General features: G+C 37.8%; 1 protein-coding gene across 1 annotated transcript in view; it reads right to left on the reverse strand.

Moving 5' to 3' along the window:
• ARHGEF12 (Rho guanine nucleotide exchange factor 12) overlaps nucleotides 1–22,886 on the reverse strand; it is a 169,256-nt gene that overhangs the window by 127,083 nt on the left and 19,287 nt on the right. Inside the window, exons 2-4 of the mRNA XM_023746315.1 lie at nucleotides 20,936–21,063; nucleotides 19,252–19,337; nucleotides 17,723–17,779 (exon numbers count right to left, since the gene is read on the reverse strand). Of these exons, the coding sequence (XP_023602083.1) occupies nucleotides 17,723–17,779; nucleotides 19,252–19,337; nucleotides 20,936–21,063 (271 nt within the window). The remainder of the gene's footprint in view (nucleotides 1–17,722; nucleotides 17,780–19,251; nucleotides 19,338–20,935; nucleotides 21,064–22,886) is intronic.

Below are 22,886 nucleotides of genomic sequence, written 5' to 3' on the forward strand. Positions count from 1 at the left end.
AATTCAAATTAATGATGCTACTCTGTCCTATTAACCTATGCCATAAACTTAATTAACTAAAAACTAAGCTGCCATATCATTCAAAATTCAGGAATCCAGCCTCTATTATGTTCCTTCCCATTCAAAATAAAATAAATGCTCTTTTTTCTTGAGTGATGTTCTTTCTACTAGTTGTAGACCAGAAATTGTTTTAACCCACCGCACAGGATAAACACACCCTGAACACTGAAATCACCATTACTGACTAAATTATGACATCTTTGAAATGTCCTTTTAGAAAAAAAAAAAAATCCACTTCTTTATTTTAGCAAATTTGTATTGATTATCTACTAGCTATACTTTCCGTCCGGAAGACAAAACAGGCTGGGTGCTTAACGTGTTAACATTGCAGCCTGTAGATGTTGTGAGGAATACAAAACTACTAGAAGTGTGCTCTCAAAAAACTCAGATCTTGGCAGGGAGAACAGCAGAGAAACAAACAGGGAAACAAGGACAATGTCCTACTAAGAGTCAGAGTCTGGTACAGATGACAAGCCCTGTATGTTATTTAATAAAAATAAAAGTGGACTCCTAACTCTAAAAGAGCCATTTTCAAAATTAATTTCTACTTTTCCTGATTTTAACAAACACATACAGTCCATCGTCTGTTTGTTGGTTTGTTTTGCTAAATCCCTTATTGTCTAGTATACATATTATTAACTATAATTACCATATAGATGTTTATCTTTCAATATGAATTTTTATAAAGTCACAAAATTACATTACTATCAGCTAAATCCAAGCACTTTGCATGAAGACAGGCAGAAAAAGGATTCAACAGTGAAATAATAAGCTTATACTTCCTTGAAACTTATCATAATGATCTTCATTCTCACCGTTCTTAGTGCCATTATGGAGGTTTTCCACAATGACCTACTTCTAGGTACACATAGAGTATTAGTGAACCAGTGTATATCTCTATTGTTGTGCTCACCAAAACACGTTACAATGCTTCCTTCTGTACTGGACTGAACTTCCAGGAAACAGGAATCACCTCCCCTTATCTCTGCATCCCCTTACTTATAGTGCACGGCATATAACAGCTGCTCAATGAACGTTTGCTAAGTAAACCTGAATGTATTTTACATAAAATATATTTTAAATAAATCATATCCAGTCACTTTTTAAGAAAAAGTAATATCATAGATCTGAAAACTATGCAAAGTAGAGAAATACTCCTATAAGGACACTGGTTAAATTCTAACTAAAATATTTGAATCCCATCTAAATAACTCTAGTTACAAATAGCTAGTTACAAACATAAAATAGCTCCTCTACTTATAAACACATTTTTTAAAACATATTTCTTTATTGATTTCAGAGAGGAAGGGAGGAGAGAGAGATAGAAACATAAATGATGAGAGAGAATCATTGATCGGCTGCCTCCTGCACGCCCCCTACTGGGGATCGAGCCTGGAACCCAGGTGTGTGCCCTTGCCCGGAATCGAACCTGGGACCCTTCAGTCCACAGGCTGACGCTCTATCCACTGAGCCAAGCTGGCCAGGGCATAAACACATTTTTATTGCCCGTTTTTTGGGTGTTTTTTTAAGGAGTATGATATTTCACCTGGAAGCTAATAACAGATATCTGGCTTCATGTCATCCATGAAACAAAGATGTTTTATCAAATTTAGTAAACACTATCCTTTCCTAAATTTCATTTTCTATTTCTAACAAAGGACTTTTTTTCCCTTTTAGAATGATGTGGTAAGTGAAACCAACATAAAAAGATTACTCTTTACTCAAAAGATAAATGCCATATGACTGTCTGGAGGGTTTGTTCTAGCTCCGTGAACTATGTTGTTGGTATTTTAATGGGGATTGCACAGAATCTACAGATTGCTTTGGGTAGTATGGACATTTTTATTATGTTAATTCTACCAATCCATGAACTCAGTATCTTCTTCCACTTGTTTATTCTTCTTCTATCTCTTTTCATAACTTTCTATAGTTTTCTGAGTACAGGTCTTTTACCTCCTTGATTAAGTTTATTCTTAAGTATCTTAATTTTTTCTTTTTTAACACAGGCCAGGGCACTTAATTTTTTTATTGCAATGGTAACGGGACTGTTTTTTAAGTTCCTCTTTCTGAGAATTCATTATTGGTCTATAAAAATGCCAACGATTTCCGGGTGTTACTTTTGTATCCTACTACCTTGGCAAAATCATTTATTAAATCTAGTAGTTTTTTGATGGAGTCTTTAGGGTTTTCTATGTACTATATCATGTCATCTGCGAATAATCACAACTTTACATCTTCCTTTCCAATTTGGATGCCTTGTTTTGTTTGTTTCTTCTTGTCTGATCACTGTGGCTAGGCCTTCCAGTAAAATACCAACAGCATTTTTCACAGATCTAGAACAAACACTTCAAAAACTTACATAGAACCAAAAAGGCCACAGCAATCTTTAGAAAGAAAAACAAAGTTGGAGGGATCACATTACCAGATATCAAGCTATACTACAAAGCCACCATAATCAAAACAGCCTGGTACTGGCACAAGAACAGGCATACAGATCAATGGAATAGAATATAGAACCCAGAAATCGGCCCACTCCATACTGCTCAATTAATCTTTGATAAAGGAGGCAAGAGCATACAATGGAGTAAAGACAGTCTCTTCAATAAATGGTGTTGGACTAACTGAACCACTACATGTAAAAATAAAACTAGACCACCAACTTACACAAGAATAAACTCAAAATGAATAAAAGATTTAAATGTAAGTCGTGAAACCATAAAAATCTTTGAAGAAAATATAGGCAGCAAAATATCAGACATCTCATGCAGCAAAATTTTCACCAATACATCGCCTAGGACAAAATAAACAAAAGGAAAAAATAAATAAATGGGAAAAAATAAACAAAAGGAAAAAATAAACAAATGGGACTACATCAATATAAAAAGCTTCTGCACGGAAAAAGAAACCACCATCAAAATGAAAAGGGAACCCACTGAGTGGAAGAACATATTTGCCAATGAAAGCTCTAATAAGGGGTTAATTTCCAAAATATATAAAGTACTCATACAACAAAAGGAAGACAATCCAATAAAAAAAATGGGGAGAAGACTTCTCCAAAGAGGACATACAAAAGGCCAAGAGACATGAAAAAATGTTCGACATCACTAATCATCAGAGACATGCAAAAGCCAAGATTTGGAAACAGCCCAAGAGCCCATCGGTAGATGAGTGGATAAAAAAAGTTGTGGTACTTTTATCCCATGGAATACTATGCAGCAGTAAAAAAGAAGGGTCTCTTACCCTTTGAGACAGCATGGGGGGCGGGGGGGGGGGCCTGGAGAGTGTCATGCTGAATGAAATAAGCCAGTCAGAGAAAGACAAGTGTCACATGAACTCAGTCATATGTGGAATCTAAATAACAAAATAAGCTGATGATCGGAGTGGATCCTGAGACATGGACGCAGGGAACAGACTGAGGATCCTCTGAGGAAATAGGGGGAGGTGGGGCTGGGAAGGAAAGAGAGCAAAGAACATATACGCATATATGATTCCCATGGACACAGACAATAGTGGGGTGAAGGCCTAGGGAGGGAAGGGAATGGGGAGGAGGGAGGTTAATGGGGGAAAGGAGGACATCTGTAATACTACAATACAACAATAAAGACAAATTAAAAGAAAAAAAAAGGAAATTACCAAGAATTATATTTTGAAAATGAAAAAATTAGGTTCTTTGTAGTGTTATGAAGTGGGGAAGGGAAGAAGTCATAAAAAGCTATTCAAAAAAGGTGAGAAAATTTCACTATAACACATTCTTGGGGGGAAAAAACAACTATACCGTCAAACAGCAAATTAATGAAAATGGACTGTTAAATATGTCAGGCAACATGCTAACCTTCCATACCACATTCACTTTAGTGAAAGCACTTTTTATTTCACCTTTGATTTTATCATATGATAAAGCTTCTCTTAAGTCTCATGTCTGTCTTCAAAATGAGCTTCAGGGAAGGGTGAGGAGAAAAACCATGTTCAATCTCATAAAAACAGCTCGTTCTTTCATGAGTAAGACCTCAGAAAACCCTTTCATTGAGCGGCTCCTGGATTATAAATGCACAATGCTGCTGGCAAGAAGTGCCTTCAGTTCCAAGTATGCTGACTTCACTCTTTTGACTGTCACAAACCGACAGTTATGTCTCTTTTCTGAGTTACATTTTCTTCTACCTTAAAATTTTTCAGAAGAAAAACCCAAGATGAGTCAACATTTTATTCCACCAATTCTCTTTATTAAAATACTCATCCCAAGCCGAAACCGGTTTGGCTCAGTGGATAGAGCGTCAGCCTGCGGACTGAAAGGTCCCAGGTTCGATTCCGGTCAAGGGCATGTACCTGGGTTGCGGGCACATCCCCAGTGGGAGATGTGCAGGAGGCAGCTGATCGATGTTTCTCTCTCATCGATGTTTCTAACTCTCTATCTCTCTCCCTTCCTCTCTGTAAAAAATCAATAAAATATATTAAAAAAAAAAATACTCATCCCAATTTCAATAATCACTCAATCAAAACGGAATGAGTGCCTCCAGTGTGCCAAGCACTATGGGAGATGTGAAGACAAATGTAAGTACAAATCACTAGATACAAAGCAGGATGTCAAAGCTCAGACAACAAAAACAGCGGAACAACCCTAGGGAGTCCTAGGAAGGATAAAGTATTTGAAATGGGCCTGAAGCATGAGGAGAGTTCTAACAGGAAGTTATAGTGGATAAACCTTTGAAGACTTGGGAATGGCATGAATAAAGAAAGAATATGAAGCCATATTCCAGAAATGAAATTTTGGAAGAGAGTGTAGTACATTTAGGTGAATAGTAAATTAAGGTAGAATTATAAACTGGAAATAAATTATAGCATATCTTAAAAACTATTTGTAATTCCTTGCATGTGAATGCCCAGATCCTTACTTTAGTAATACTAATCTGACAAAATATACAAGAATGGAGAAGTGAATCAATGTGAAATCAAAGTGAAAGAAAGTTATGAGTCTATTAAAATATTCTAGCCCTAGCTGGTTTAGCTCAGTGGATAAAGGGTCAGCCTGCAGACTGAAGGGTCCTGGGTTCAATTCCCAGTCAAGGGCACATGCCAGGGTTGCTGGCTCGATCCTCAGTAGGGGGTGTGCAGGAGGCAGCCAATCAATGATTCCCTTACATTACTGATGTTTCTATCTCTCTCTCCCTCTCCCTTGCTCAATGAAATCAATAAAAATATATTTTAAAAAATGTATTTTAATGAAAAGATGAAAAACTGAACAAAGCAGTGGGGATGGAACAAAATAGTAAGGGATGAAAAATAATGTGATAGTAGAATCAATAGGACCTCTCAGACAGTTGACTAGAGAGGAAAAGGTAAAGGGAGAAATCAAAGATAACTATTAAAAAAGTAAGACAAGGTTAACAAAAGAATGACAGTGCCACTGAAAGAATCAGGAAAATCAAGAGGAAGACTGACTTTTAGCCATGATGAAAAATTATGAATTTCAGGTTGTCATTCTGAATTTGAAGGACAGTTAGAGCGAAAGTATTCAGAAAACACTTAAAAATATAAAACTGGTAAAAGAAATATCAGGGACAGAAACTCAGGTCACGTCTACGTTTGTAGAAGGAAGAGCAATCAAGTAAAGAAAAGACAAAATTATAGAGAGAAAGGAACCAGGTTGATACAATATTATAGAAACCAAAAAAAAAGGTATCAGCATTGTCAAATGGTTCAGAGAGAAGGTGAGAACTGATACTAACTTCATACATTTTCAAGTCAAATATTTTGGTTTACCTTCCAGATAGTATGTTTACTTATTTTTTTAAATATATTTTTTATTGTTGACTAGAGGCCTAGTGCACAAAATTCGTGCACAAGGGGGTGGGAGGTATGCCTCAGCCTGCCTGTACCCTCTCGCAACCCGGGCCCCCTTGGAGAATGTCCGACTGCCGGGTTAGGCCCAATCCCTGCGCAATCCGGGACTGCTGGTTCCGAACCACTAGCCTGCCTGCCTGCCTGATTGCCCCTAACCACTCGCCTACCTGCCTGATCACCACTAAACACTCTGGCTGATTGTCCCTAACCACTCGCCTGCCTGCCTGATCACCCCTAAATACTCTGGCTGATCACCCCTAACCACTCGCCTGCCTGCCTAATTGCCCCTAACTGCTCGCCTGCCTGTCTGATCACCCCTAACTACCTCTACCTGCCTGCCTGATCTCCCCTAATCACTCGCCTGACTGCCTGCCTAATCAACCCTAAACACTCTGGCTGATCGCCCCTAACCACTCACCTGCCTGCCTGATCATCCCTAACCACTCGCCTGCCTGCCTGCCTGATCACCCCTAAACACTCTGGCTGATCACCCCTAACCACTCACCTGCCTGCCTGCCTGCCTGCCTGATCACCCCTAAACACTCTGGCTGATCACCCCTAACCACTCGCCTGCCTGCCTGCCTGATCACCCCTAACACTCTGGCTGATCACCCCTAACCACTCGCCTGCCTGCCTAATTGCCCCTAACTGCTCGCCTGCCTGTATGATCGCCCCTAACTACCTCTACCTGCCTGCCTGACTGCCCCTAACAGCTCGCCTGCCTGCCTCATCGCCCCTAACTGCCTCTGGCTGCCTACCTCATCACCCCTAACTAGTCTGCCTGCCTGCCTGATCGCCCCTAACTGCTCACCTGCCTGCCCAATTGCCCCTAACCACTCTGCCTATCTGCCTGATCGTCCCTAACTGCTCGCCTGCCAGCCTGATTGCCCCTAACCACTAGCCTGCCTGCCTGATGCCCTAACCGACTCTGCCTCAGGCCCTCCCCCGCGCTACCATAGCACCACAGCTTCGTCTGGAAGGTCATCTGGAAGGAAGTCCAGGTCATTTGGCCGTCCGGTCTAATTAGCATATTACCCTTTTATTATTATACATAGTATTACAAATATCTCACGTTTCCCCCTCCAACCCCTACCCACCCCTCCAAGTCTTCACTACTCTATTGCCTGTGTCCATGGGCTATGCATTTTGGAATGTAAGTTCTTTGATTTATCTCTTCTCCTCCCACCAAACCCCACATGGAGGTATGTTAGTATGTTCCATGCCTCCATGCTTCGGGTCTTATTTTGTCGGTCAATTCATTTTGTTCATTCCATTACACAAGTAAGTGATATCATGTGACATTTGTCTCAGTTTGGCTTACTTTGCTTAGCATAATATTTTCCAGTTCCATCCATGCTGTCCCAAAGGGTAAGAGATCCCTTTTTACAGCTGCATAGTATTCCATAGTGCACATGTCCCACAGCTCTTTGATCCACTCATCTGCTCATGGGCATTTGGGCTGTTTCCAAATCTCAGCTATTGTAAATAACACAGCTATGAACATAGGGGTGCATATATCCTTTTTGATTGGTATTTTGGGGGTTTTAGGATATATTCCAAGAAGTCACTGAGTTAAATGGAAGTTCCATTTTTAATATTATGAGGAAACTCCATACTGTTTTCCATAGTGGCTGCACCAATGTGCATTCCCACCAGCAGTGAACTAATGCTCCCTTTTTTCCACATCCTCACCAGCACTTTTTTTTTATGATAGCCATTCTGACAGGTGTGAGGTGGTATCTCATTGTGGTTTTAATTTGCATCTCTCGGATTAGCAACTTTGAGCATTTTTTTCATGTGTCTCTTTCCCATTTGTATGTCCTCTTTGGAAAAATGTCTATTCAGGTCTTCTGCCCATTTTCTAATTGGATTGCTTGTCTTCCTTTTGTTGAGTTGTATGAGTACTTTATATATTTTGGATATAATCCCTTATCAGATGTATCATTGGCAAATATGTTCTCCCATTCAATGGGTTCCCTTTTCATTTTGATGGTGGTTTCTTTTTCTGTGCAGAAGCTTTTTATTTTGATGTAGTCCCATTTATTTATTTTTTCCTTAGTTCCTTTTGCCGTATGGGATGTATCCATAAGTATATTGCTACGTGAGATGTCTGAGATTTTACTATGTTCTCCCCTAAGATTTTTATGGTTTCATGTCTTACATTTAAGTCTTTTATCCATTTGAGTTTATTCTTGTATACAGTGTAAGTTGGTGGTCTAGTTTGATCTTTTTGCATGTGTCTGTCCAGTTTTCCCAGCACCATTCGATGAAGAAACTGTCTCTACTCCATTGTATTTTCTTGCCTCCTTTGTCAAATATTAATTGAGCCTAATGACTTGGGTCAATTTCTGGGATCTCTGTTCCGATCCACTGATCTATATGCCTGTTCTTGTGCCAGTACCAGGCTGTTTTGTTAATAATGGCTTTGTAGTACAGTTTGATATCCAATATTGTGATCCCTCCTACTTCATTCTTCTTTCTCAAGATTGCTGCAGCTATTCAGGGTCTTTTATGGTTCCATATAAATTTTTGGAATATTTTTTCTAGGTCTGTGAAGTATGCCATTGGTATTTTAATAGGGATTGCGTTGAATCCATAGATTGCTTTGGGTAGTATAGACACTTTAATGATGTTAATTCTTCTAATTCATGAACATGGTACATCTTTCAATTTATTTGTATCTTTCTCTATTTGATTTTTCAATGTTCTATAGTTTTCCAAGTACAGGTCTTTTACCTCCTTGGTTAAGTTTATTTCTAGGAATCTTGTGTTTTTTTTTTTTGGGGGGGGGGGGTTGCAATGGTAAATGGGATTGATTTTTTAGTTTCTTTCTGAGAGTTCATTACTGGTGTATAAAAATGCAACAGATTTGTGGATGTTGATTTTGTATCCTGCTACATTGCTAAATTCATTTATTAAGCCTAGTATTTTCCTGGTGGAGTCATTAGGGTTGCCTATGCACAATATCATGTCATCTGCAAATAATGACAGTTTTACTTCCTCCTTTCCAATCTGGATGCCTTTTATTTCTTCTTGTATGATTGCTGTGGCTAGGACTTCCAGCACTATGTTGAATGAGAATGGTGAAAATGGACATTCTGGTCTTGTTCCTATTCTTAGGAAAATGCTGTTAGTTTTGTCCATTGAGTATGATGTTGGCTGTAGGTTTGTCATATGTGGCCGTTATTATACTTAGGTATAATCCCTCTATTTTCACTTTACTATTTTTATCAAAAATGGGTGCTGGATTTTGTCAAATGCTTTTTCTGCATCTATTGGTATGATCATGTGGTTTTTATCTTTCAATTTGTTTACGTGATGTATCACATTTATTGATTTGTGAATATTGTACCAACCTTGCATCGCTGGAATAAATCCCACTTGATCATGGTGTATGATCTTTTTAATATACTAGAGGCACAATGCATGAAATTCGTGCAAGAGTAGACCTTCGCTGCCACAGCTGCCTCGATCCCTCCCTTGCAGCTGTGGCGGCTGCAGCCCCAGCTTCATCCTGGAAGGATGTCCTTCTGGACATGCAGCCTAATTAGCATATTATGCTTTTATTATTATAGATTGCTGGATCAAACTTACTAATATTTTGTTGAGGATCTTAGCATCTGTGTTCATCAGAGATATTGAGCTGTAATTTTCTTCCATTGTAGTGTTATTATCTGGTTTTTGTAGGATAATGCTGGCTTTGTAAAAAGAACTTGGAAGTGTTCCTTTCTCTTGAATTTTTTTGAATAGTTTGAAGAAGATAGGTGTTATTTCTTCTCTGAATGTTTGGTAAAAATCAGCTGTAAATCCATCTGGTCTAGGGCTTTTGTTGGCTGGAAGTTTTTAAATTACTGCTTCAATTTCATTGGTTGTTATTGGCCTACTCGGGTTTTCTGATTCTTCCTGATTGAGTCCTGGAAGATTGTACATTTCTAGGAATTTGTCCATTTCGCCCAGATTGTCCACTTTGTTGGCATATAGTTGTGTATAGTATTTGCTTACAATCCTTTCTATTTCTGTGGTGTCCATTGTTATAACACCTCTTTCATTTCTAATTTTATTTATCTGGGTCCTCTCTGTTTCTTGATGAGGCTGGCTACAGGTTCATCAATCTTGTTTACCTTTTCAAAGAACCAGCTCTTTGATTTGTTGATCTTTGTACTGTTTTAGTCTATAAGTCATTTATTTCCACTCTCATCTTTATTTCCTTCCTTCTACTTCTTCTGGGCTTTTCTTGCTGTTCTCTTTCTAATTCATTTAATTGTAGGGTTAGTTTATTAGTCCTTTTTTCTACATTCTTGAGGTGGGTGTGTAGTGCTGTGATCTTCCCTCTCAGCACTGCTTTCGCTGTGTCTCATAGGTGGTGTGTTCATTTTCATTCGTTTCCAGGAAGTTTTTAATGTCTTGCTTGAATTTATTGGTAACCCATTCATTGTTTAATAACATGCTATTTACCTCCATGTTGCTGAGTGTTTTTGAGATTTTTTATTATAGTTGATTTCTAACTTCATGTCATTGTGATCCCAGAAGATGCTTCGTATTATATCATTCTTCTTGAATTTGTATAGACTTGCTTTGTGCCCTAACATGTGGTCTATCTTCAAGAATGTTCCATGTGCACTTAAGAAGAATGTACATTCTGTTGCTTTGGTGTGAAATGTTCTGTAAATATCAGTTAGATCCATCTGATCTAATGTGTCATTTAAGGCTTGTTTCCTTGTTAAATTTTTGTCTGTAAGATGTACCCAGTAATGTCAGTGGGGTGTTGAAGTCCCCTACTATGATTGTATTGCTGTCAATCACTCCCTTTAAGTCCATCAAGAAGTTGTTTTTGTTGTTGCTTTTTAATGGACTTGGGTGCTCCTATATTGGGTGTATGTATGTTTACAAGGGTTATATTTTCTTGTTGAATCATTCCCTGTAGTATTATGAAGTGTCATTCTTTGTCTCTTGTTATGGCCTTTCTTTTGAAGTCTATTTTGTCTGATATGAGCATTGCTACCCCAGCTTTTTTCCCCTTTCCATTGCATGGAATATATTTTTCCATCCCTTTACTCTCAGTCTGTGTGTTTCTTTTTTCCTGAGGTGCATTTCTTGTAGACAGCATATATATATGGGTCTTGTTTTCTTATCCATTCAGTCACCCTATGCCTTTTGACTGGAGCATTTAATCCGTTTATGTTTAAGATTATTATTGATAGGTTTTTATATATTGCTATTTTTATTTTATTTATGGCTATAATCATCTCTTCTTTTCTACTTCTTAAAGCAGTCCCTGTAACATTTCTTGCATTGCTGATTTGGTGATAATGTACTCCATCAATCTTTTTTTTTTTTTTTTTTTTTCGTCTGGAAAGCTTTTCATTTCACCTTCAATTTTAAATGATAGCCTCGCTGGATATAGTAGTCTTGGATTTAGGCCCTTGCTTTTCATTACTTCAAGGACTTCATGCCACTTTTCTGGCCTGAAGTGTTTTCACTGATAAATCAGCTGACATTCTAATGGGAACTCCTTTGTAATTTTTTTGTCTCTTCTTGATGCCTTTAAGATTATTTCTTTGTCGTTAACATTTCCCATTTTAATTATGATGTATCTAGGTGTAGGTCTCTTTGCGTTCACCTGGATTGGGATTCTCTGTGCCTCCTGGACTTGTGTGACATTTTCCTTCACCAGATTGGGGCAGTTTTCTGTCATTATTTCTTTAAACAGGTTCTCTGTTCCTTGCTCACCCTCTTCCCCTTCGGGTATTCCTGTAATGTAGATGTTATTACATTTCATATTGTCCCAGAGCTCCCTTAGATATCTTCCTGCTTTTTAATTCTTTTTCTATTTGCTGCTCCAACTGGGTATTTACCAGGTGTACCGGTTAATAATGCGAATTTTGTAATCAAAGAAAATACGATAATTTCAAGGGAAACATCAAAAGTGCTTTATTCAAAGTAATATCCATCGCTAGCTACACATTTCCCCATCTTTCAGGTAATTTGTGGATACCGTCCCAATAGAACTTTTCTTCTTTTGAGGCAAACCATTCAGAAATCCAATTTTCCACTTCTTCATACGTTTTGAAGTGCTGCTCAGAAAGTGCGTGTGCCCTCGATCGGAACAAGTTGTCATCTGAAGGAACAACGTCTGGTGAATACGGTGGGTGGGTTAATACTTCCCAGGCAAGATCTTTTAACGTGTCTTTAACTGGTTTTGAAGTGAGTGATGGTGCATTATCATGAAGTAAAATTACTTTGCCATGTCTTCTGGCCCGTTCTGGTCGTTTCACGATCAAAGCATGGTTCAAATGATTATTTGCTGTCGGTAGCGATCAGTATTAATGATTTCACCTGGTTTTAGAAGCTCATAATACATCACACCTTCCTGATCACACCAAACACAGAGCATTGTCTTCTTTCTGAAGCGATTTGGCCTTGCAGTCGATGTTGATGGTTGACCTGGATCAACCCATGATTTTGTGCGTTTGGGATTCTCAAAATAAATAGACCTGTCATCACCAGTCACAATTCGATGCAAAAAAGACATTCTTTTGTGCCGTTGAAGCAACATTTTACTGATGACTTTTCGGTTTTCCATTTGTCTTTCGTTCATTTGATGTGGCACCAATTTTCCTTCCTTTAAGATCTTTCCCATTGCTTGTAAATGATCGGGAATTGTTTGCTGAGCAATGTTTAATCTTTCTGCAAGTTATTTTTGAGTTTGACACACACCTTCATCCAAGCCTTTGTCTTTCACATAGAAATCATCATTTTTAAAGCATTTAAACCAGTGTTCACAAGTATCTTGAGATGGAGGATGTTCACCATAACCTTTCAGAAGTATACGATAACCTTCAGCAGCACTTTTCTTCAAAATAAAGTAATGAATTAAAACTTCCCACAAATGCTCTTTTTTTGGCACGAATTTGACATTTTTAAGCATAAAAATATCTATGATGTTAACACCTTCAGAAAATTTGACATATGAAGTTTTGAAGCTTACTGTCAATACAACAAAACAGCATACATATCAAATCGCATATATATCAACAAATATGTAACTCCATCTATTGAAAACAATCCACATTAACCGGTACACCTGGTATTTCTATCTTATCTTCCAAGTCGCTGATTCGATCCTCTGTTTCATCCAAATCTACTCTTAATACCTTCCAGTATGTTCTTAATGTCATATATATCATTCTTCATTTCTGTCTGGTTGTTGTTCATAGCCTCTATTTCCCTTTTCTTGCTGCTGTAATTTGCACTAAGTTCCTTAGCATCTTGTTTTGAACTCCATGTCTGATAGGTTGCTTGTTTCCATCTCGTACTTCTTTTTCTAGAGATTCCCTCTTTTTTCTCATTGGGAGTTGTTTCTTTGTATCGCCATTTTAGCTGTTTTTTTGTATTTGCTTCTATGTATTAGGTAGAACTGCTATGCCTCCCAGTCTTTGTGGGAGGGCCTTACGTAGGATGTGTCTTGAAGGGTCCAGTGGTGTAGTCTCTTTGTTCACCTGAGCTGGATGCTCTCTCTAGGAATGCCCTTTGTGTGCATTGTTTGGGCTCTCCTGTTGTAACTGGGACTTGATTGTTGATGTCCTGTTTGTGGGAGGGATCACCCCTCCGACTTGCTGCCAATGAGGTTCACCCCTCCAACTTTGTGCCAGCTCTTATAGAGAGGTACTTTGGGTCCACTATTTGTGGGGCTCAATTTTGTTGAATCCTGTCCGTTGGTGTGTCTATCCTGGGCCTCCTGGGAGCTTCTCTAGTGCAGGTGAATGTGAGTCACTGTCCTTTGCCATAGACCAATTCCAGCATGCCATAATTTCAAGAGTTTCATCAAAAGGTTGATGAAACTTGGGGACTCAACAGGGTTGAGTCACACATGTAGTCACCTGTTGGGAATGGCTAAAGGCATTTCCCCAAACCTGAACAGGAAACTGATTGTGGCTGCCAGACAGTTAAAGGGCATCTTAATCTACATGGTATTGCCTCCTGCTGGCCAAACACCTGAACAGCCGTGGGCTAATTCCCCCAAACTGACCATGCTTCTGTACCCTTTGAAACCTTACCCTTTGAAGTGTATTATCTCCACCTTGCCTTAGGACAAATTGTGTTAATAAAAGCAAGGGTCCTAGACAAGGAGGGAGTCTTCAGTTCCTTTAGCTGAAGGTCCTCTGACCCCCAATGCCTTTCAAAATTATATTTCGCCTCCGGACTCTTTATTAGTCTCTGGATTCCTATGTCATCTACGCACAGCGCCTTTTCTAGATTCCTGAACCCTTCTTGATGCTGGGACAAGAACCCCGGCAGTCCTTTTTGGCTCTGGGCAGCCTGACTGAGGTCCGAGATGTTGAATCCATTAGTCGTCCAGGGGTCAGGGACTCCTTAGCCCAGAGACTGTGTCTGCCTTGAGTCTCAGCCTTGATTGTCCCTGTTCTGAGCTGTACTCCCTTCCCCACAGAGCGTGTCTGCAGGTGTCAGCTGCAGGTGCTTGGGGTCCCACTGGCTTTGACCTCACTGAGCCATCTGGGATGGTGTCTGTGGCAGGGACCCAAACTGCTGTTTCATGATAGTATGTATTTAGATGTCAGATTTCAAGAGGTTAACAAGTGAATGATTTATAAGTACATTGAAGGTTCATACTGTAGAATGCTCTTTGCAAAGTTCAAGAGGAAAACAGAGAGAATAATAACTTGGGGAAAATAAGAATCAAACCAAGAACTTTTCCTTTTGCATATATGAGAAGCTTAAATAAAATTTTAAAAAAAGATAGAAAGTGGGGGAAGTAAAAGAAAGTAATAGGGGGAATAAATGGTAATGGAAGGAGATTTGACATGGGATACTGAACACACAATATACAGATGATGTATTATAGAATTGTACACCTGAAATCTATATAATTTTATTAACCAATGTCACCCAATAAAGTCAATAAAAATACATTAAAAAAGGAAAATATATGAATTTTAAAAATATGTACTCTGAAGTATCCAAACCAGGATGTCTCAAGTGCTAACAGTTTTCCTGTCATGGACTGCATGTTGGTGTCCCCACAAAATGCATATGTTGAGTGAGCCAGAGCAAGCCAGGGGAAGAGCTCTCCCCGCAACCCAGCCATGCTGGCACCTGAGCTCATACTTCCAGCCTCCAAAACTGTGAGAAGAGAATTAAATGTCCATGACTCAAGGCGAGTCTTTGGTGTTTTGTTCTAGCAGCCTCAACCGAGTGAGGCAGCTTCAAAAAGGTATGGCTTATTTTATTGTGCAAAATACTATCAGCTGGTATCTCTTCATGAAACCCAGACAGACGTGAGGAAGAAGTAGTCTAACTCAACATTCCCTTGCTAAATCTCATATCCCACAAAATCTCCCCATTACAATATTAGTGAAAAGGAGAGAAAAGTAAGAATGCTCTTTGCAAAGTTCAAGAGGAAAACAGAGAGAATAATAACTTGGGGAAAATTATACTAGTATCATCAACAGACTCCAAAAGGTACGGGGGAATGAGGTGATAGGGAAGCAATGCTGACCTACTGCCTTGGGCAGAAAACTAACAAAAGGAATCACTACAGAACAAGTACTTGGGTTCCTTCTTAAATGCGCAAAGTAAATCTATCTGATAAAACAGCTTTGAAAATGGCTTAGAAAGTTTAAAATAAATATAATTTATAAGTGAATGACATTTGTGTTAATTATCCAGTTAATAAATTTTACTCCAAAACAATGTATAATCTCACAAGTTAGAAGCTGCCTGGTTAAGAGACCCTACATTAAAGCAATGTCACCAGTTGCTTTGTTCTAGTCTCATCTTCCAGGATGTCCCAGCTCTGCTTGGCTCCCTAGACATGAGAGATTCTTTTTTACCCATGCTAAGTGCACACAGTCTGAAGAAGTCTATTTACACAGTTGATAAAGTATTTGTGATGTCAAAGAGATTGAAGTTAAAATGCTAACTCAGTTCTCATAAACTCATCCTTCTGTAAGGAGGTTTTCCTTTGATGCTGAGTTTGGAATCTTCTTAAAAAACACAACTTTATGGGGACTCGTGGTTCAGTTTCTTCCAAAAAGGGCATTTCAAGGGTTGTCAAGAAACAAACACACAGAGAATCCACACCCTACTTCCCTGTGACTGCCAGGCCAATGGCATGTGTTGGCTAGTGTTACTATCACTGGAATATTAACATTCAAATCAAACAACAAGCTTTCACACAGACCACAGATCCACAGATCTAGGAAAATGGGGTGGGGGTAGGGGGAAAATGGAAAGTTGCAAAGGTATCGAAATGAATGGGGCTAAAACGGTAGAGTCCCCGTTCCTAAGGTGAGAATAAACGAAAGGAAACTCTTTATAGAGAACAGAAAAAAGTCTCAAGAAATTCAGAAGCTATTTCTTACTTATGTGGATACTTAGGAAGAAAAAACATAAACTTGACATGTGTTTGGCATGGTACACAGCTCCTGTTGAACTGCTGTCCTGTAAAAGGTTCATTAACTACATAGAGAAAACTCCGGTCACAAAACCCCAGCAAAGACCTATGTGTATGTCTCTAACAAAGAAGCATTTACTGCTTTATAACCAAACACTGAGGCCTCATAATTTTATCAGGAGATATAAATTATAAAGTGTCGTATATTATTTTCCTTACATGTTTATCAAGCTAGGAACAGCTACACCTGGGGAAACCTCTATTTACAGACTTTTGGCTGTATTAGAGAGACATGGTTTTCCTTTGATGCTGAGTTTGGAATCTTCTTAAAAAACACACAACTTCTGCCCTAGCTGGTTTGGCTCAGTGGATAGAGCGTCAGCCTGCGGACTGAAGGGTCCCAGGTTCGATTCTGTTCAAGGGCTGAGGGCTCGATCTCCAGTGGGGGGTGTGCAGGAGGCAGCCAATCAATGATTCTCTCTCATCATTGATGTTTCTCTCTCTCTCTCTCTCTCTCTCTCTCTCTCTCTCTCTCTCTCCCTCTCCCTTCCTCTCTGAAATCAATAAAACTAAAAATATTTTTTAAAAAACCAAAACCTTCTTATTCTTCCAGAGATTATTTTAAAGAATTGGTCCCAGGCCCTGCTTCTGCTATTCACTTTTCTCAAAAAAACTCATTAGATGTCAAAACAAGGAAAGAGGGAAAGTAAAACTAGGCAAAGGCAAAGGGAAATATGTGTGAGCTTCACAAGGTGGCTTCTCGCATGCCTGGGAGACAGGACAGAGTCTGGAAATACTGGTGTTTCAATCACCTGTTACAAAGCTGAACGTTCTGCTGAAACCTGCTCTTCATAAAAATTATTCTAAAAAGGTGCCATTTTGAAATTGGGGAAACTTATGAAAGGCATAGACAAATATTGCATCTTACAAAAATAAAAACTTAAGGTATTTTTGCTGCTGTGGATAAATCATACAAGCATTTCCAAAAGATGAGGTGATTAAAAATAAAGAAACAAATAAAAAGTAAAAGATCCAAAGAACTGCTAACACACATTAAATCACACAAATTTTACATGATCCAAACTGCAAATGGGAATAAGGAAGAAGATAGTAAGAATTCAACGCCTATTCATGTTACATGGAGGAACCTGACCCAAAGATATTAAAGACACTTTCCTAACATGAACAAAATGAAAGAGAAGATGAGGAACGTGGCCTATTCTTACTCGACAATGTTAGTTTCTAGCAACCTTAAGCTTCCACATCAGCGCCACATTGGCCCCAGGCTCCCTTTCCCTGCAGCACATCATGCCATGCAGAGCAGACACAGGAAGGCTGTAGTTATTTAAAAAAGGAAACAGCATGAAGCAAGCTCCACAGGTGCAAGGCTGATTAGCTATATGAGCTTACCATAGATCTCGGATCTACTCTCCTCTGAACTAGACTTTGTCTTCTTGGAGGAGCTATCTGCACAAGAGCGGGAGAAAAGGAGAGAGATATAGAAAATATGGAGACCAATGTAAGGGAAAAACTAATGGGGGAAAGGAATGAATCATGATCAAGTTAAATCGTGCAAAGTATGAACATCCAGGTGACAGCACTTAAGAATAGTCACAAACAGCACAGGTAATGACATATTTTACAGATTTACCAAAGAAAAGACAGTGCAATAAAAATATATTCAAACAAAACAAAACATGAATAGTCTACAAAATACATCATCTGAAAATTTTAGAGACAGCAAAAGCACTAAAAGCTATAATAATCTCATTATGAAGCATTACATCACTTGCTAAATGTGTCACATCACAGATGAACACTACAGAATAAGTCAATCAATAAGACCATAATACTTTTATGAACACAGGCAGAAAACTGACCCTCACTAGCAAGACAATAAGTCAAAATTAGGTGTCAGAAATTTTTTAAAAAGGTATCTTTTAATGGAGATCTAAAAGTTACATATTACATACTCCCACCACCAAAACTTTCTAAATTGATGACTGAGGTTTCACTTTTACCTACTACCGAAGATGCAGGTAAGTTATTAGCTATTCACTTTCTTTCCTTCCTAGATAACAAAAGTAAAAGCATGAAGCATCTTAATGAGACACAAAAATATACTTACTTTCTATTAAAAATTAAATTTTATTTCTAAATGAAAATATCTGAAAACAGATACATTTTATTTATGTACCTGGGACCTCAGCATTTACTTACTTTATCTATTGTCACAGGAACATACCACTGAATAAAATAGTATGTGCACAAAGAACACACATCGGTTTCAAATGGTGAAAGCAGAATTATCAAGTAATTTTTATAAATTAAATACTTGGTACATTTACAAGGAGAAAGCAAATGCCTGTATTTTACAAGAGGAGGTCAAACTCTGTATAAATAAAGGCTTTCCGTAGGTCACTGACACGAAAATGCTAGGAAAGGGTAAAAGACGTTCTGAGTGCAGAATCCTCTTTGACTGAAGAAAAAGGTCTCTTCATTTGCTTACTCTAAAATGATAATTAATTTTGAAGTTGCATTTTATCTACTCCAGACCTGAATGCTTAAATGACTACGGAAATTGGTAGTTGTTGTAGACTTAATTTTATGACATACTACTTACTTATTGGTTCATACCTATGACTTATTTTAATTCTAAGTCCTTGGTCGTAACAAAATACCCAATTATGATATAAACACTATTTCTATTATAATCACTATTTTTAAATATGATACACTTTACAATGAAGCTTCCAAAGTGGAATCCAAAATATTGAAAGTTAAAACTGCTTGCATTTCTCTTGAATGCAAAGTTTACGTCGTCACTGAAGAAGGAGGAGAGCCCTCCACAGAAGCCCTACTTCTGAAACAGGTGCTCAGGCAGTTATTCTGAAGCTACTGCTTTCAATATTCTTTGGAAGAACAAACAGTGTTTTTACCTGTGGGGTCAAAATCATGTGATGCACTGCGCTCAACTCTCTGCTTCTTATCAGCTGGTGACTCTCGGTTCAAAACACTTCCATGCCTAAATCAAACCAAAGCAACCACACATGTACTCCAGAACAGTCATTAGAATAAAAACTTAATTTAAACATCTCAAGTGTGTCTTACAGAGAGAGACCAAGAAATCAGTTTACCTTACACCATCTCATAAACCTCTCTATTTTTTCAAGAAGTTTTAAAATTCAGGCTATGCTACATGTAACACAGTGGCTCTTTACTTGGTTATAAAAAATGCTTAAAATTAGAAAAGTAGTATTCAGCAATAAAGTTTGTTTTATTCTTAGATATACTGCTTAAATTCTTTTAGTGGTTTTCAAAGGCTACTCATTATTATTTTCATTTAACAGATAAGAAAACCATGCCTACAAGTAATTCAATACATTTCCCAAACCTAAGTATGCCATGGTCAGATTTAAAATCAGTGTAAATATAGCACTGATGTTAGCAGTTGAAAAAAAATCACTGGGAAGGTGCACTTAAAACCTGCGAATAGTTCTAGTCACAGGAGTCGTATGCAAGCCCTGATGACACAAGAATTCTTCTTCTTCTTATGGTCTATCAAATTACATTGATCGATAATGGCTAGGCAGTAAATAAGACTGACTATAATGCATACACTACTAATTAATTGAAATCCCAAGATTAACACTGGTATCCTGAACTATGTATGGTGTCATTAAAAAATGATAAATGTACTACAAATGTAGGTAGGAATGACATACTACTTACATTTTAAATAATATTTATGACAAGATGAGAGAGAGATGTTGAAGAACAAGTATTATGAAAGAGGCATTTAATCCTGGGAAATTAATAAATGTGCAGATATAGATATGGGCACAGACATCTGAACATTTTGGATTTTTCCCTTTACTGTCTTAAAGGAATTAAGACTGACTCTGTTTGCCAAAGTTCATTAACTAAAGGTAGTTACAGTTACCAGATGATAAAACACATCAAAAACTAGTAATCCATTTACACTCCCTAAGCTATTCACAACCAAAAACAGTCACAATAGATTTTAAAATCTGTAATAGAGTCAACAATAAAAATAAATAATGATAATAAAAAGAAGAGGAAAGAGGGAAAAAATAAAAGCAAAAAAAAAAAAATGTAAACCTCTTCATAGGGAGTGACCTTAATACCGATTTGAACTTTTAAAATGCTTGTATTAGCCAAACCGGTTGGCTCAGTGGATAGAGCGTCGGCCTGCGGACTGAAAGGTCCCAGGTTCGATTCCGGTCAAGGGCATGTACCTTGGTTGCAGGCACATCCCCAGTAGGAGGTGTGCAGGAGGCAGCTGGTCGATGTTTCTCTCTCATCGATGTTTCTAACTCTCTATCCCTCTCCCTTCCTCTCTGTAAAAAATCAATAAAATATATTAAAAAAATAAATAAATAAAAATAAAATGCTTGTATTAAAAATATTGAAAATGTTATCAAAACAATGTCATCTTCTAGAAAAAATAGAAACATCTATTACATTCTAATTTGTAAAATATTTTGAAAATTTAAACTAAAATCCACATTTCAAAAGCCACAAAAAATCCACCATAATTTCAAAGAAATAATTCTAATGAAAATTTAACCTAAATGTATGAAGAACAACTGAACAACTTACCTTATAGGTTTTTTGAGGGGAAACCTGAAACAAAGTAAAAAAAAAAAAAGGGGGGGGATAAATGTAATTATTTCACTTGTAAGACAGTCATTAAATTTATTGCATTCTATTAAACCAGAATAAGGAATTTAAATTTTATGCTAACTTTCCCAAAGCAATTCAACAAACAGATGAAGAAGCTGGGTATCATTGTTAATATCTTAAAAACTTCATTAAATCCTAAATTGCAGGTGTATTTATCATCAGCTGTCCCTGAGTATGGTTTCTCTTTTTTAAAATCCAAATAATAGCCCTGGTCAGTGCTCAGTGGTTAGAGCATCGGCCCATGGCCCAAAGGGTCACGGGTTCAATTCCCAGTCAAGGCCATGTACCTCAGTTGCAGGCTCGATTCCTGGCCCCAGTCTGGGTGTGAACAGGAGGCAACCAATCGATGCCTTTCTCTCACACTGATGTTTCTCTCTTTCTTTCCTCCCTTCCCTCCACTGACTAAAAATCAATGGGAAAAATATCCTCAGGTGAGGATTAAAAAAGAAATCCAAATAAGAATAACAACAGCTAAATTTATTAAGGGCTTACTAAATACTAAGTACTACTCTAAACTGTTTATATGTATTATCTTATTTAATCCTAAAAAATAACTATGAAGATATTTCCATTTTACAGGTTTTTAAAAAAGGGCAAAGATATATTTTACCATTAAAATGTTATACTTTGTTTCCCTAAGAAGAAAAAGTCCCTTCCTGTCTATCACCTCTCCTCACCCCTTAAAAGACCTGGTGCTGATGGCTGCTCTATTGACCCTTCTACCCTTTGATCATGATCAAAGCATGATCCTCAATTACTTATGTTTAACTTTATAACAGGAACCTACAAAAAGTTACCATTGCAGTAGTATCAATTATTAAAAATATGTTCCTAAAGTAGAAAACAGAAGGTATGTGTTTCTTTTTTCAATTCTATAAGCTAAAAGAACTGAATCATTTCCTCTTGGTTGTCTTTTTTAAAAGCAATATTACAGGAGGCTTCTTGATAAGAGTTTGATGCTATACATAGATGCTAACCTAAGTCTAAAATGAGTTCTTAAATTTCTTCAATTTCTGTGCTTTTTAGAAATTATCTCAACCTATGGTGTTTTATGTAATATTATTTATTCTAGTAATAAAACAGGTAACATGTTACAAATATCAGTAAAATAGGGTTTTGAAAAAAATCTAATAGTAAAGATAGTAAGAGATAAATATAAAACAATGACACCTAATTGACTACTTTATTTGGCATGGAGTTTAGTTTTAAAAAAGTACAAGTTTAATTACAATTCCCTTTAACTCCTATATAAATCAAAGTTGATCCTAAGAAAGACAAAGAATCTAAAAACGTGCCTAATAAGCACGTTAACTCACAACGAAGGTAGGAATAACAAGGAGGGGCTCTGGGTAAGAGAACACTGCGCTGGAGAATATACTGACTACAAGCGATGACCAGCCTTCAGCAGGAAATGCTCCTCAGCAGTCCCTCCTTACTTGTGGGCAGGGGGTCAGGAACATGTATTTGTGATTCACAGATGCATACGAGCATTGGAGGGAAAAAAGAATGTCCAGCCGAGTTTCTGCAAAGGCTAACACCTGCAGGTAGCAACCTTGGTCACTGCCTGGTGGCCACTGCAAAGATTCCTACCCCCAAGCATGGCTGCTGGGTCAGGGACTGCCACGCCCAGGGAGGTTCTGGTAAGAATCGGAAGTTCCCAGACTAGTGCAGGTCAGACAGTTTCCTGAGCTATTTCTCTTCCAGGGAATGAAAAAGGAGGGCATAAAAGAGGGAAAAATGGAATGAGAAGATGAAGAACAAGGACCACCCTACAGCATAACCAGTATAACTTGCTTATCATAATCTATTACTATATTCATAAAATACAGATAAAGAACTTTTCTCAAAAATTTTTAAATCATAATAC

This window comes from Myotis lucifugus, unplaced genomic scaffold, assembly GCF_000147115.1.
Source record: "Myotis lucifugus unplaced genomic scaffold, Myoluc2.0 scaffold_654, whole genome shotgun sequence".
Taxonomy (NCBI): Eukaryota; Metazoa; Chordata; class Mammalia; order Chiroptera; family Vespertilionidae; genus Myotis; species Myotis lucifugus.